Source organism: Apteryx mantelli, chromosome 21 (genome assembly GCF_036417845.1).
Source record: "Apteryx mantelli isolate bAptMan1 chromosome 21, bAptMan1.hap1, whole genome shotgun sequence".
Taxonomy (NCBI): domain Eukaryota; kingdom Metazoa; phylum Chordata; class Aves; order Apterygiformes; family Apterygidae; genus Apteryx; species Apteryx mantelli.
In genome coordinates, this window is record NC_089998.1 from 11,851,465 (window position 1) to 11,865,952 (window position 14,488).

The window sequence follows — 14,488 nt, forward strand, 5'->3', positions numbered from 1 at the left end:
CACAATTATTCCAGGCTTTCCCAAGCCTCAAAACTACTCTCTTTTTGAATTAAATGAAGATACAGTTAACAGGTACAATTAATGTTTGTTCCTTACCAATACAGCTGCTTGAAGTTCCAAGCAATATTTGGGCAAAATAGCTGCTTAATTTTGAAACGCACCTCAATAATTGTGATTTCTGCTTTTAACATATGTACCTGAAAGAGCGGTGTCTTACTAGTCATCAAATGAGATGGGTGCAAGGCACTCTTATGTAGGTAGTTGGGTATAACTGTTTAAAGAAGCACTTAAATTCTAAAAGTTTTAAGTAGTTGGAAATAACTTAATTTCTCTGACACACAAGTATGGGGATCACTGAGCAAAATGATTGGCTCTTCTGTGAGACAGTTCTGTGTGTGAAGTTTATAGTTCTCCCAGGCTCAGTGGTTTTGCATGAGGTTCTCCAAATGTGAAGTACTGCAAAGCTTAGCCATTAGAAAATGTGATTGCAATGTCATTTTTCACTTTTGGAGAAAAGAAGCATGTTTTAGTGTTCTCTGTGAGCATCTGGTCTGTAATGAAGACTGACAGACAAGTCCTTGAACCATTTAAAAAATGTTGTCAGGGCTGGATGCAGTTGTGATGGTGGAGAGGGGATGCTGCACTTGCTCCTACTTAGTGCTGTGCTAAGTGCTAAAGGGGGTGTTATCACTGACAGTCCCAAATGACCTCAGGTAAAGAAGTGGTTGGCACAGTTCAGCACAGAGGGCTCAAGAATCAATCCATGGTTAGGGAAGAGGAGATGCAATTTTTCTAATTAATTAAATCCAACCAGCATTTTTCCGTCACTCACTTTTAAGATCATCAGAATAATGAGATCTAAATTATACAAAATGGGTTTTCTGCCTTCAGCCTTTGCTGCTGCTGCTGTCAGCAGCAGTAGCACTTTGTCCCCTTCTTTCAGAGATGTTATTTTCATAGTCCCCATTTCAAGCTTTCTAAAAAAAGGCAATTGTTTGCGGTTGAACAGAAGGGATGGAGGAGCAATGACTACCAAGTTGGAAAGCAGGAGGTCCCATGCCCTTTTCTTGATGCTAACACCAGCTTGGTCTTGAACCTTACTTTCTCTTTGTGAAGACAAAGTGTAGTAGGAGACTGCTTATTTCACAGGGCAAAGCAAGGACTAACAAACAAAATGCATAAAAAAGGGTGCCACTATGGTCACATTCTGTGCACGCTACTCCAGCTTCACTTATCCCAGGCATACTACGTTAGTTCCTTTTAATCTCCCGTGGCGATAGAAAGGCATTACCTTTTAAAACAGGGTCACAGACAAAAGCCATCTAGCTGAACAGTTCTCACTGATGTGTAAGGAAACTTGATGGTCTGCGTTGACGCCCAAAGAACATTCCACACGGACCCACCAAATGCCCTTGAAGAAACTGAGCTGTCACAGGACAAGGCTGGAGGTCCTCACGTGGACTGACAGCTCGTTAAAGATGGGAGACTGGGTAGAGGTGAAAAGACCTATTTTCACAGCAGAGGGATGTGCACTCAAATACGTCATAGAGCATAAGCACCAGAATGATCTAAAGATGGAAGTGCCTAGAGGTGCAGCAAAGTACGTGCGCCTGTAGCCGGTATAAGTTTCACACGGTGTACCGCTCTTTATAGTCTCAATTTGTCCTTTCATCTTGGATCACTACGGTTCTTTATACAAAACGCACACAAAAAGTGTATATTGCTTTGCGATTATAAGCTTAGCAATAATCCAACCAACAGGTGAAGGACTTTTTAAAATAAAAACTACCGAGCAAGATAAATCTCTTATATTGACTTTATTTTAGAAACATCCAAAAATAGGGTGTTTTTTTTTAAACCAAAAGTCTCGTTCACAATACTAATATGAATCTTCATGTAACAGTGCTCAAGAAGGTTTTCTAAAATACACATTCACCCTTGAGAAATGGGTTTCAAAGCAGTAAGATTCTCATCTACTGTACCTCATTTTAGATACAACACTTACAGATACTTGTTGCTGGTGTTTCTTCCCCTCCAGGCAACTAATCCTCTAGGACTCTCAAAGAAAACCCATACAAGCTAGAAGAAAATTACGTAGTTTAAGCAATTTTTTTTTTTTTGTTTTTAGGAAGATAATTAAGAACACAGAGAAAGTGTTCCAGAAATAGGGTGTTTTGCTGATGCTTCACAGTAAAAAAAGAAAGCTAGTAGAGTAACCATGAGAAATTCTGCAGCCATTCCCAGAGGTAGTTAGGGCGATGTCGTTAAGATTTTGGTTTCTGTGTGTATTTATTTTGAACTTAAAAGATGTCAGGAAACACTGCTTAAACTTTTGGGAGGTTTTGATCTTAAAGCTGTTCACCTTAAAAAAAAAAAACTTGACTTTGGACCTAAATTTATGTTTCGCTATGGATAGCAGAAAATATGAGTTTGAAACCAAGAGGGTTTGGGGATTTTTGGTAAAGTGTGGCACTAAAACGTAGCAGGACTTACTACACAATTTATGCTAAAACAGGTTGTGCTTAGCTTGGAGAGTGATGAAGTGAGATGACATCCAGGTGATAAGTCTGATGTAAAATTAGACTATGCAGATAGACCAGAGTCGTTACTAGAAAGGCCATGCTCAGAACAAAACTTCCTGTAGCTGAACTGCAGTTTGTCATATCAGTCGGTTTGGATTTCCTTCTAAAAAAGAATTTCTCTCTGCTAAAGATCACTATAAGCAAATTGCACTGTCAGCATCTTGACTGTCCTTGAGCATCTTCTCAAAGCACATACTAGCTTACAGATTGCACAGCAGGCTACCTACACATCTAAACTTTACTCATGGACTTTTCTGAAAGAAAAAAAATCAGGAAAAACTGACCACGTAGTGTGTGTTTGTCTATATGTAGTATTGCAGACAGGTTTGGTTTGGTTTGGTTTGGTTTGGAAGGAGGAGAACAGGCTTAACAGATCAATCGTACAAATGCAAATCAGCCTTGAAGGGATTCAAATGTAATGTATAAACAAGTGGCCTTTGAGAGGAATGACGTCCTACTTTGAACATTCAGGGAAAGCTAAACAAACGTGTCTGTGCTTGACCACGCTCCTCAGCAAAGGCTTTCCTCGGTGCTGGAAATAAAACACCCATAACTCCCACAGCATCAGCCTTTAAATGTTGCTCTCAGTAGAGGAATTTTTCTATCCATTTCCATTGGGACTGTCAAGGCAGACTTCCAAAAAGGTTAAAGTAAAACTGTGTTTTCTGACTGAGATCTAGTACTTGACATCTCTGAAGGGGTAACCAGGCTCATTTCCCACTTCCAGACATGTAGGATATTATCATAGAATGAACAAGTTGCTACAATGCTCATTTCTTTCAGACTGTCTAATGGTCCAGTTGACTCACCACTTCTGTCCAGGCCCACTCCATTGGGTCTCGTAATTCCCGAGTCAGAAGCACTTGCTGACACAGGATCTCCCTCTAGGTTGCGACCCCCAGCCAAATCTAGGCTCCTCTTTACATCCAGGCCCCTAACCAGGTCCGGATCCCCAGCCAACATAGGACCCCGTGCCACATCAGGACCCCCCTCTGCTTTCAGTGGCAGGGCAGGGTCTTCATTCTCCTCATCCAATATTACATCAAAAGTAGCTGTAGGAGACTCATAAATTATCTTCAGGTTTTGGACCTGCAAATTCAGTCTCTCATCTCCTTCCTCTGATCCTGCCACCAGCTCCTCCGAAGACTGGCACGCAGCAGCAAAGTCTTGTATTACAGCCAAGGAATCCCTAGGACAGAGCCTTGACCAGTCAGCCCCGTAGGCCAAGGAGTTGTGCAAGACATAGGATGTCAGGATGATACATTCCTCCGTGTTTTCCGCTTTAAAAAAAATGGAAGGAGCAGATATCAAGCTGTGCAACAGTACGTTGCAGACTGTTCACAAGCCACTCTGCTATAGCCTATGTCATACAGGAAGAGTTCCCCTATCCCACGTTACCAGTCACTGCCTTCTTCACAACAGAAGAACTGACAGTTTTTCAGCCACCTCTCACTTGCCTTGTCTTTTCCCTGTTCAGACAGCAAACGGGAGGAGAAGAGGGTTTAATGTGCGTGGGGTTTAGGAACCTCTTTATTCAAAACACCTAAAAAGTCTCAGACCATACAGTGATCTCCACTGAGCCATAAATATGACTGGCAGGATTGCTAGAGCAGGTTCTGGTTCTTAATAAATTACAGGTGTGCTCTTCCCATGAGCTTTGAGCATTTGACTCTGCTATCAAGCAGACCGCTGAGCTGATCAAGAAGAACACTGAGGCACCAACACTGCTATCAAGCAGTGCTGCTGAATTATCACAGTCTACCTGTTCTCCCCTTCCCTACGCAGAAGAAACGTTATCCTCATTTCACAGGCTGTGAATCTGCCCAAGGCCTGGAGAAACCCAGGAATGCAGCCATTTTATACACGATTGCATTTGCAACGCAACCGCAGGCAACTCTTTATCAGGTAAATACTTTCTGATTCACATAAAGGACTTATTCGTGCTATGCTAGATTAACTAGATTGTGTGGAACTATTTTTCTGAGGTGATGACCAATTCATCGATAGGTCAGTAACTTCTGCTAAGAATAGAAGATCATCTGACATTCAGAAGAGCCTCTTTGTACCATCAAGATGAATACAAACTGGGATGGCCATGCCAATGGCTAATGCCTCTACGCCAAAACCAACAGGCTTTCTTCTTGTGAAAGATTGTTACCAGGTATTTACACATAAATAATAATAGTATGTTTACCCAACTATGAGAATCGGTCTGAGAAAGCTACGGGAGTTACCTCAAGCTGGAATGAATTTCTATAACTATTAACAACATCTGGATCTTTCTAGCAAGTTCAGAGCTGCAGCTTACCCATTAACCTGAAAGTAGGAAAGGAGAGCAGCAGAACAGCACAGAGCATCTCTGTTCTACTGAACACTCACCCAGGCTTCCACGGCAGTCAAGGATTTTGAATCCACTCTGCATGCAGGCTGCTAACAGCACAAATTCATAAGTTGGGTGCCACTTTAACCTCCAAACTCCACCTTCAACGTGGGTGTCTGCCAACGGCTGCTTCATGTTCCTGGTGTCCCACAACAGCACATGCTCGTCATAGCTGGAGACATATCAGAAGCAAATATGCAGACAAGCTGCAAAGCTGATTCAGTGCACCAAGCACAGAAGAAAACTAGGAAATATCCCACGGTCTTCACCACGCCTTTCACATCTAGTGAAGAACAGCTGAAGAGGATTTACCTGCCTGTAGCCAGAAGATTCTCCCGGTGGGGACTGCACTGAATACTGCACACGCCCATTGAATGTCTGCAAAAGAACAACATCAGGGGGAAAAGACAGAGATGTACAATTTGAGAACGGAGTCTTCCTTGAAGCTGGAGGCCCACCTTACTGCATCAAAGCCTCAGGGAAGGACAGGAAAATGAACTCAATTTTCAGAATAATCGATATAGTGAGATACGCAGGTAGAAATCCATCTACACAGCTCAACCACCTTTCCAGAGCAAAACTCTGACCCATGCAGCCTCTTAGCAAGAATATTTTCTAGTAGTAATTCTTGTACCATAAACTGCTATTCAGAGCCCATCGGAGTTTCAGCAAAACAACTGCGTTCCCAGCAGACTTCACTCCCAACAGTAATATTTCCATAGCAATAAGCCTCAGTGTATTTTAAGGTTACATACCAAATTGCACTGAAGAGCTGTGCATACTGTTTTAATCATATTCTACAAGATATATAGTACCACCCGGAAAAAAAAAGATTACTTCAAATGGAAGAACACCGGAAAACAAAATATTTTCTAAAAAGCCTGCCACAACTAAAATTATCTAAGTTCAACAATAACAAAAATCCCCAAAGTGTAAATCAAGACCCTTCTTTTATGAAGCTACCACTATCTTCACGTTTGGGAACAAGCAGTCGGTTGGTACCGTATTCTTCATTTACGGTAGCTTTAGGGTCCAGTTGCAGACACAGCTTGCTTACCTCCTGCTGGTGAAGACAGGAGTCTCAGAACTGCATCTTGTGTCCCAGCCCTTTAGCAGGTTGTCATCTCCTCCTGCACAAAGACAAAATTACCTCAATCACTGTCCAAATGATCAGTGCAGGGCAGAAACTCCTCACCTGGGCTTCCACCTAACAGCTCAGGAGTGACACGTAGCACCATCACTGCAATCACATACAGGCAATCACAACAGAGCTCACTTCTTCTCAGTGGACTGAGGGACACTGATGTTCTAAGTGCTACAGAGATTTCACTCCTTTCTAAGGCAAAAAGTGGGACTGAGGAAGAATTCCAGCTGAGGCAAAGCAGTTAACAAAGAGCTGATGCTTTTCTGCCCTAGGATCTCAGAGCATTTAACAAACAGACATACCAAACATCATTTGAAGCTCACAGTACTCCCCATACCATAAGAGAGACATGCATTAACAATAACCCCTCTTTGCTAAGCAAAAAATTTTGCAACAAAGCAAGACTGGAATCTATAAGCTCTCTGGCTCCCAGTCTTTTCTTGCAAACCACAGGAGATCGTCATCCTTTCTCCCAAGAGCCAGCCAAAGTACACAGTTTTTAAAAGACACAGCTTCTCCAAATTAACTCAAACCACTTCCCACAATCAAGAAGCCTTTCACCCCTAGCAGAAGCACCAGCTCTCGTAAAAGGTGTGATGCAAGAAGTGTACCCAACCCTGGAAAGTAAAATCCCAAGGAAGATGCATCCCTAAACAAGTTATCCCTCCTCCCAGCCCCACAACTGAGATTCCCAGCTTTCACAGACCTGAATACACAATGTCTGTGTCCCAGTAATTAAAAGCAGCAATCCAGGCCTCAAATCTGTGAGCTTCCCACTGGTTCAGGACATGCACAGAAGGAGCAGATTCATCTATGGAGAACAGATTCAGCTTCCCCTCTGAATCACTGCTGATCACTCTCAAAGGACACCCACTACAGTGGAATACAGAGAAAACATTAGAAATTACTAAAAACTCGTGTCCTAAGAAGTTGCTAGAGTAAGAACCAACATCCAAAGTATGGATAAATAATGTAATGAATTACTGTATACCTTTGATTCAACTAAACACTGAAACTGGTAGTAAAGTGGAAGCAATGTGTGCATTTACAGAGTCCTTTTTAGCTTCAGCCCATTCTGTCTGAAAATCATCAGCACTAATGATCCCTATTCACTGATCTCACATAGGGAGCAATCAGCTCACATTCGAGGGAAAGAAAACCACCGTCTTGGGTCTTTCTTTTCCCTTGATGCATAACTTGACTTCTCACATGCTTGATATTAAATCAATAAATAAACTCCATGTAAAGAGGGACTTTTTCCTCCAGGTCAGACTGATAAGGACCTCTCAGAGTCTCCTACCTCTCCCGGAATATGAGGAGAGATTTTATTTCCCTGCTGTCACAGGCATCTGAAGCACTGGCTGATCCTGAGCTTTTCTGCTCTCTTTCTGTAGCACAGTACACTTGCAGTTTCTGGACACAATTTGCTATAGAGCACTGACAAAAGTTTTGCAGTTCAGTGCATGGATTTTCTGACTTGAAAATCCTATCTTGAAACGGATACTTTTTGTTTGGTTACCTGCAATTGCAGGTACATGACTTAGGGTTTCTTTCCAGTTCCACATGACATGACAGTTACCAACCATACTGAATCTCCTGGATTTACACACTAGAGAGATGGGGTCACCCCCCAGCTCTGCATTCCCACGCACTAGTTCTAAAGAGATGCAAAGGCTGCATGTTCAGCCTTGAGAAAGCAGCCATTTGTCCCTGAAGATACAACAGTGATAGGCTTTAAAGGGACTTTTCATTATGGCAATTATCATTTATCTTGAAGGACAGTGATTGAGAGACAAGTGGAAGAAGGAATGTAAGGAAGAAGAAGGTAGAACTATGAGTTCTACCTATTCATTAAACAGTACACACAGAAACAGCTTTCATTAGTAAAAGCACTAAATTACTTGCCCTAAAGCATTAAGTACAGTACTGTCCTGTTCTCGCCCAGTTTCCAGCCTCATGCTGCATGCAACACTCTGTTTGCACTTAAAGAAAAAACATGTCCTAGCCCTCTCTTGGGCTTTCTGACATCCAGTGTATGAGCATTTGTGACATGAACGAACCACTTCCGAACCAATTCTCTCCTGTTTCTCATGAAACCGTGTTTAAGCATCCTACACATGCTATTTCCTTATTAGCAGCTTAAGCAGAACTTCACACTAAAACTTCAGCAGTTCTAAGAGCAGACAGAGAAACTCAATTGGATCTAGTGGATCAAGCTGCAGCCTGTTCCAGTCTTTGCTTTTACCAAAGGCAACAGGATAGAAAACATGCCCCTTGTCTCCCCTGCCACCGCTCACCGTAGCACAACCTCACATTTGCTGTTGGTTTAGTCTCTGCTCTTGTTACAGTGGCCAAAGCGTATGTTCTTGTTCCTTTGTCACCCTTGCTCTGAAAATAGTAACTTCTAGAGAAGGTGTTGGGAGACATCTGGGAACAAGAGTGTCTTAAGCCACTTCACAAAAAGTCAAAAGAGCTTATTCATCAAAGTCCTGAAGTTATGTCTGTAAACGGTCACACATGCACACGCGTGCACACACACACAACCTCCAAGAGCAACCATTCTCTCCCATCCTCACCATTGTTCTCGTCCTGTGGACCAGTCTAAGGACAAGGCAAGACGCTGTGCACCTAGATCAACCCTGAAGCATGGCTCCAACATGCAGCTGTTCTTCTACTGGAAAGAAAAGGAATGGATGAAGACTGGGAAGACAGCAGGTAAACAGCATCTGTACCACTCACACCTATGGCAGGTGTTTTCCAGATTAGATTCGTCCACACTACAGAAGAGACGAAACGTCCCATGACAATGTATAACAGCTTAGTACTAGCTGAAGGGCAAACACATGCATACACAGGATCTCCACCCTTCTGCTTCCCATCTCCCACCAAGCTCCCCTTGAACTTTACCTCCTCTCAGTGAGCCCTGAAGCACAGGAGCAACGATCTAATCACTAAATCCTCTCATAGACTGGCTACCATTTTCTCCACTCCCTGGAAATGGCTCTCTTGATTAGTCCCTTCCCTCATAAACTGAAAGAACCCCCTCTCCAAAACTTTTCCCTGGTTTTAACAATTTTGCACATTTTGCTCTGTTATTTGTTAGTCCATACTTATTCTCAAGTGAGTTTCCAAAGTTTGCTTCTGCTGCCCTCATCCCTCTCCTCTCCTATCCTCTGCAGGTGGTAAGAGCCCAGCCAGGTTCTCAGGTGCCACAATGAAATTTGTGGAATTTATGAGAACTGTTGTCAGAAGACAAGAGAAAACGTATTTAAAAGCTAAGCACACTGAGAAAGTCATGGAACACATACAGCTCTCCTGCAAAGTCTCTGAACACTGCTAACAAAGCTCAGGATGTATTAAATCTGGGTTAAAGATAGCTAGCTTCAAGAGCAGCAGCCGTTACAGCCACCTACCTCACTTCCAGTGAGGTGGAGGAACTCCACAGCACCTGTCGAGTTTGCAATGCCAACCATGGGATGTTCTGCAACTGGAATGTGGCACCTAAAAGAACAGCAGTTAAACAGGTCTTGAATATACCTCTGTCTCGCATTTAAGGAGGAGACCTTAGTCATAACTTCTGTTCTAGGATGTGAAGGAGAAGGAACTTGACCAAGAAAAATCTCATGAAGAAAACCTAAGGCTCCTCAAGTTCCCACAAACCTGCACTGAGGGGAAAGATAATAATAAACAAAAGACATCCACGGTCGCTGATCAGTCACTGATCCTGCTTGCCCATAAGTAAGCAGGAGACCGTAACACAGAAACGAGGCCAGTCTTTGCTCACCGGCACAGATGTGAAAACGTTTGCCTCCGACAACTCAGGGGCAGGTTAGTTAGTGAGTATTACTGCTGCAGCCGTGCCAACGGCCAAAAAAAGACCTCACAGTGGCAGACCACACCGAGGTCTCCAGCTACTGCGAGCTGCAGATCTCTAGGAGCCAACGTTACCATTTGATGTCTAGGATGGCAGGAGTGTCGATCCTTTGGATTTCCGTCAGCGGGCTGTAAGGCTGCTCCTCGTTGTAGTGATACAGGTAGAGGCGCCCCGTCCGGTCGCAGGCCTCATTGCCTCCTCCGGGGTTAGTCTGCATCAAAAATTGGGGAGAGAAGACTAGGCTTAGCAGCGCTTCCCACTCCTCCACACTGCTCCCTACCTGAAATCTTGCTGGCACCGTGGTGGGAGCAGGGCACAGGGCTCCCGCTTTGCCCAACGGCGGCCCGCACCCTGCGGCGACCTCCAGCCAAACCAGCTCGGCCGAGCTACGGCTGCAGGCAGCCGCCACAGCAGGCCCACGGCAGGGGGGCCTGGCCGAGCCCCGCCGAGGCGGCCGGGGGAGAGGGGGGAGCCCGACCGAGGCAGCCGGGAGAGAGGGGGGAGCCCGGCCAGGCCCCGCCGAGGCAGCCGGAGCTGGCGGGAGTCCGGTCGAGGCGGGAGCGGGCGCCCCTCACCGCGGCAGCGGGCGGGCGGAGGTGGTAGGTGCCGCAGGCCAGGATGCTGTGCCAGCCCTCCACCGGGCACCACTCCACGGCGTCGGCGCTGAACTCCGTGTCCACCACCTGCAGCGTCCGCGTCCGGCACGGCGCCGCCATGTCGGGCCGCGCGCATGCTGCGGGAGGTGGCGGCGGCGGCAGCAGGGTCGGGCCGGGCGGCGCTGCCGGCAGCGGAACCGTGGTCCGTCTGCTTCCCGGTCAGGGCGGCGCGGGGCGGAGCTGGGCGGTGTGAGCGGCCCCGCGCAGCCGACCTGCCAGGGAAGGGGAAAGGGAAGGGGAAAGGGAAGGGGAAAGGGAAGGGGAAAGGGAAGGGGAAAGGGAAAGGGAAGGGGAAAGGGAAGGGGAAAGGGAAGGGGAAGGGGAAGGCGGCCTGAGACTCCAGCGATGGGCCGCGAGCCGGGCCCCGGCGCGGTTGGGGGCCGCCTGGGTGCCGGGAGGCCTCAGGGGACACGGCAGACGCGGGCCAGGCCCATGGCGGCCCGGGTGGCTCCGCGTCGGCCCTCTGCCCACGCTCGCGCCACGAGCAGCTCCCCGGGCTGCGGCCGGCCCCGGTGCCGAGTGAGAACCTGCCGCAGCAGCCGGAGCGGGTTGAAGTCGGTTTGGAGCAGGGCTGGGGTGCCGCAGGGCGCACGCCCCGGCGAGAAGAGGACGGGAGCGGCCAGAAGAAGGGAATCCCCCTACAAACCTGCTTTTCTTCCCCTCCGAGCAAGCCTGTTTGCCCAGGCTGCTCGGAGACGGCGCCGCTGCCTCGCTTCCAAAAGGATCCTTCTGGACCAAACCACGCTTGTCCACGGCATAAACGAGCGTGCATTGATTTTACAAGATTTTGTCATTCTGCCATGCTTTCTCCCATGACTGATGCTGTGATCCCACGTGTAACCGCCGTGTCTGGAAGTAACCAGCAGCCTTGGGCAGTGGCTGCAAACAGGACAACTGTGGAGCAATAACTTTTCCAAAATAAGCTCCTAGCCTGCAGTCATCTACAGTTCAAGGACTTCCTGAGATGCTGTCCTTGACACTCGATTTTTCTTCCATGAATTTGTCCAAGCTCTTTTTAAATCCGTGTGATCATCTAGCAACCATAGCACTGAGGGGAAAGGAGGTCCTCTTTGCCCTTCTCTAAGGCTTCGCCATTTCCACGTGATCCTTTTTGAGATGGAGGGTCAGGACTGCACATCCAGGATGTGACGCACAGCGGATTTATACCTTGCTGCAATGCTGTTCTCCGTTCTGTTTTCTCTTCCTTTTCTAGAGTTTGGCTTGCTGTTTTGAAAACTGCTGCTGTTCCCCAGGTAGACATTTCCATGGGGCTATTTTTTGCAACCCAAAAGTCTCATTCCTGAGTGAAAATAGTCAGCTGAGAGCTCATCACTTGATATTTTTCCCATAAGCAGCCCCATGTTTATTGACACTGAATTTCATCTGCCACCGTCTCTGCCAGTCGCTCAGTCTCCTAAGATCCTTCTGCAATTCTTTGCTCAGCCTTTGTTATTACCCTGAATAATCTCATCAGTGGATGTTGTCACCTCCTGATTCATTGCTTTTTCCAGCTTATTTCTTAACATATTGGGGACATCCACTGTGACTTCCCTCCACCAACCCACCCCCCCCTTTAACTCTGTTTCTTAAGTTGTGTCCATGTGAGGACCTTCCCCTTTATTCTGGGGCAGCTTTGTTTCTTTAAGAGCCTTGAGCGCATTTTGGAAGCTCGACCAGACTCTACCAACCAAATCTCCTTTATGTCCTTGCTTGTTGATTCCACTAAAGTAACTCCGAGAGGCTTTTGAAGCACAACTTCCCGGTACAAAACCGGCACTGACTCCTCCCCAGTATTTATCCATTGACCCTGTTCTCTATCACAACATCTATGAATTGGCTTGGTACAGGTGCTAGGCTCACCTGGCTGTGGTTTGGCACATTTGCCCTGCAACGCACCTTAGAAACTGTTGTCACATTTGCCTGTGGTCCCAGGGGAGAGGTTACGCAGTTGGTAACTTGGCTTATTCATCCTTGAGTTCCCGTAGAGCTCGTACGTGGCACTGGCTGGTCCCGGCAACCTGTTACTGCTCGTTTTGTCTGAACTTTAGTCTCTCCTAAAAGCACTTCACTTTTAAACAGATTCCCTGATGAGCTTTCCATATGGAAGCATTCCTGTGTGCGAACTCCTGCAGCTCTTCCACAGTGAACACATATGCAAACAATTCACTTTTTTTTTTTTCCCTCCTGCTAGGGCTTTATCTTCAGGTCAGACCTTTCCTTTACTGTGCATCATGTCTACGGACTCTGGCAGTTTTCCTGGTCCTGGTGTGTTTCAAAATTATCTGTATGAGTTTTACGACTTGCACATTCCTCATAGTCCTTTTTTCTTTGCATTATCTTTTTACATTCAACCTGCTGAATCTTAGTCTTTCCATCTTATGCATTTGGACACAAGATCAGGTTTTAAAGGATTTCTTCCTGCTCTAATAGCATCCCGCACTCTGCTATCAAATTGCACCAGCCTCCTTTTGTCCTCTCTCAAGTCTGTTTTGATAGATGGCAAACATTTGCTCCTGGCCCCAACATGGTATCTTCAACTGTCTCCGTGCCACTTGCAAATATTTAAATCTTTTAGTTGCCCCCTTTTACTTTCACTGTTTCATTTAAAACTAAATCATCATCACAGGAAAACTTGAAAGTGTAATCCTATGGGTATGTTAAAGGATCAGATACAACAAGGTGAATACTGAGCTCTGCAATAAACATATTATTTAAGATTTTGTGTTCCTTAAGCCAGTCATCCCATCGATCAGCCTGAATTGCGACTTCTGAGTGTTTCAGGTTGGCAATCCTGCCATACTTCGGTATGAAGGAGAGCGTTTGCGGGAAAGCATCAACATTTCGTGGTGCATTTACTAAATTCAGTTCACCCGTTCAGTTACAGACAGGATCAGTAACACTGCAGGCTGCTGACACAAGCTGACTTTGCCACTTGGTGGCTATGACAGAAGTCTTTCTCCAGACACCCTCCAAGGGTCCCGTAGCCCATAGGTCCTCCTGTAACTGGCTAACACCAGACACGTTCACCCCCTCCCTGTGTCTTGAGAGTCCAGCACGACTGACCAGTGGGAACTGTGCTGGTCCCAGACGTCCCCGAGAGCTGTGCAAGAGGCCACATATCTTCACTAGGATACAGCAACACTAGGGCAGCACAGCCGGTGGCACAGCCATGCCAGCAGGACTGCGCTGGCCTGAAGAGTCCCATCTCCCACAAGCACATGAATCAACAGGTTCTTGTGCCACTTACTGGACATCACAGCTTACAAATAGACACGGCTGTACAGCAGGGTGCGGAGGTGCAGACTACCCTGACCCAGCCCACTGCTCTCACCCTCTCCATACCCAGCTCCTCTCGGTAGCCCAGCAATTCTGACCAAACTGTCCCCAGCACCATTCAGGAGCTCCCCTTCCAAAGAGATGCTCCCATCTAGGAAACCTGACATTCCAAATCTTGCATTGGTCCACAGCTGAATCAGGGATGTGTATGAGCAAAGAATATTCCACGCATCAAAGAGCCAAAGACTAAATGACATAGAGGCAGGTTTTTCCCCTGCTGGAAGCATCTTAGATGGAGAACAGCAATGTGCAGTCTCCAAGATCCTCCAGCAGAAGTCCCAGACCTCTGACAAGCTGGGGAGATTTCAGGCAGGACATGTGTGCAACAGGATGGGACTCTTGGAGCGGAAGAATAGGAAGAGCATGAAGAGACCAGACACTCGAGCCACATGAATCCTTTGGAACTGTTTTAGTACCAGCAGTCCCAAAGACGAATACATCACCAGCTTATGCAGGAGCTATTCAACCCTAAGACTGAGCTTACTTTACACTGACCAGCACCCAGTCCTCCACTGC

General features: G+C 46.4%; 1 protein-coding gene across 2 annotated transcripts; it reads right to left on the reverse strand.

Annotated features, from left to right (window-relative positions):
* Nucleotides 1-1,802: 1,802 nt before the first annotated feature.
* Nucleotides 1,803-10,743, reverse strand: DPH7 (diphthamide biosynthesis 7). Of its 2 annotated transcripts, none has more exons than XM_067308883.1 (9): nucleotides 10,556-10,743; nucleotides 10,055-10,191; nucleotides 9,520-9,607; nucleotides 8,683-8,777; nucleotides 6,813-6,979; nucleotides 6,020-6,092; nucleotides 5,275-5,340; nucleotides 4,962-5,134; nucleotides 1,803-3,862 (listed from the first exon to the last, which is right to left on the reverse strand). In XM_067308883.1, exons 1-9 carry the CDS (start codon nucleotides 10,694-10,696, stop codon nucleotides 3,228-3,230), a joined length of 1,575 nt encoding a protein of 524 aa, XP_067164984.1. In that variant the 5' UTR covers nucleotides 10,697-10,743; the 3' UTR covers nucleotides 1,803-3,227. The 2 variants fall into 2 exon arrangements, with proteins under 2 accessions (XP_067164984.1, XP_067164985.1); XM_067308884.1 differs by lacking the exon at nucleotides 1,803-3,862 and adding an exon at nucleotides 3,876-4,051.
* Nucleotides 10,744-14,488: the final 3,745 nt, after the last annotated feature.

Excerpts from the sequence above, each read along its gene's own strand:
- DPH7 (XM_067308883.1), bottom strand. The coding sequence starts at position 10,696 with ATGGCGGCGCCGTGCCGGACGCGGACGCTGCAGGTGGTGGACACGGAG. Across the intron at positions 9,608-10,054 it reads GCCATCCTAGACATCAAATG|GTGCCACATTCCAGTTGCAG; the intron begins GTAACGTTGGCT and ends CTGTTCTTTTAG. Across the intron at positions 6,980-8,682 it reads TCCACAGGACGAGAACAATG|TGGGTGTCCTTTGAGAGTGA; the intron begins GTGAGGATGGGA and ends ATTCCACTGTAG.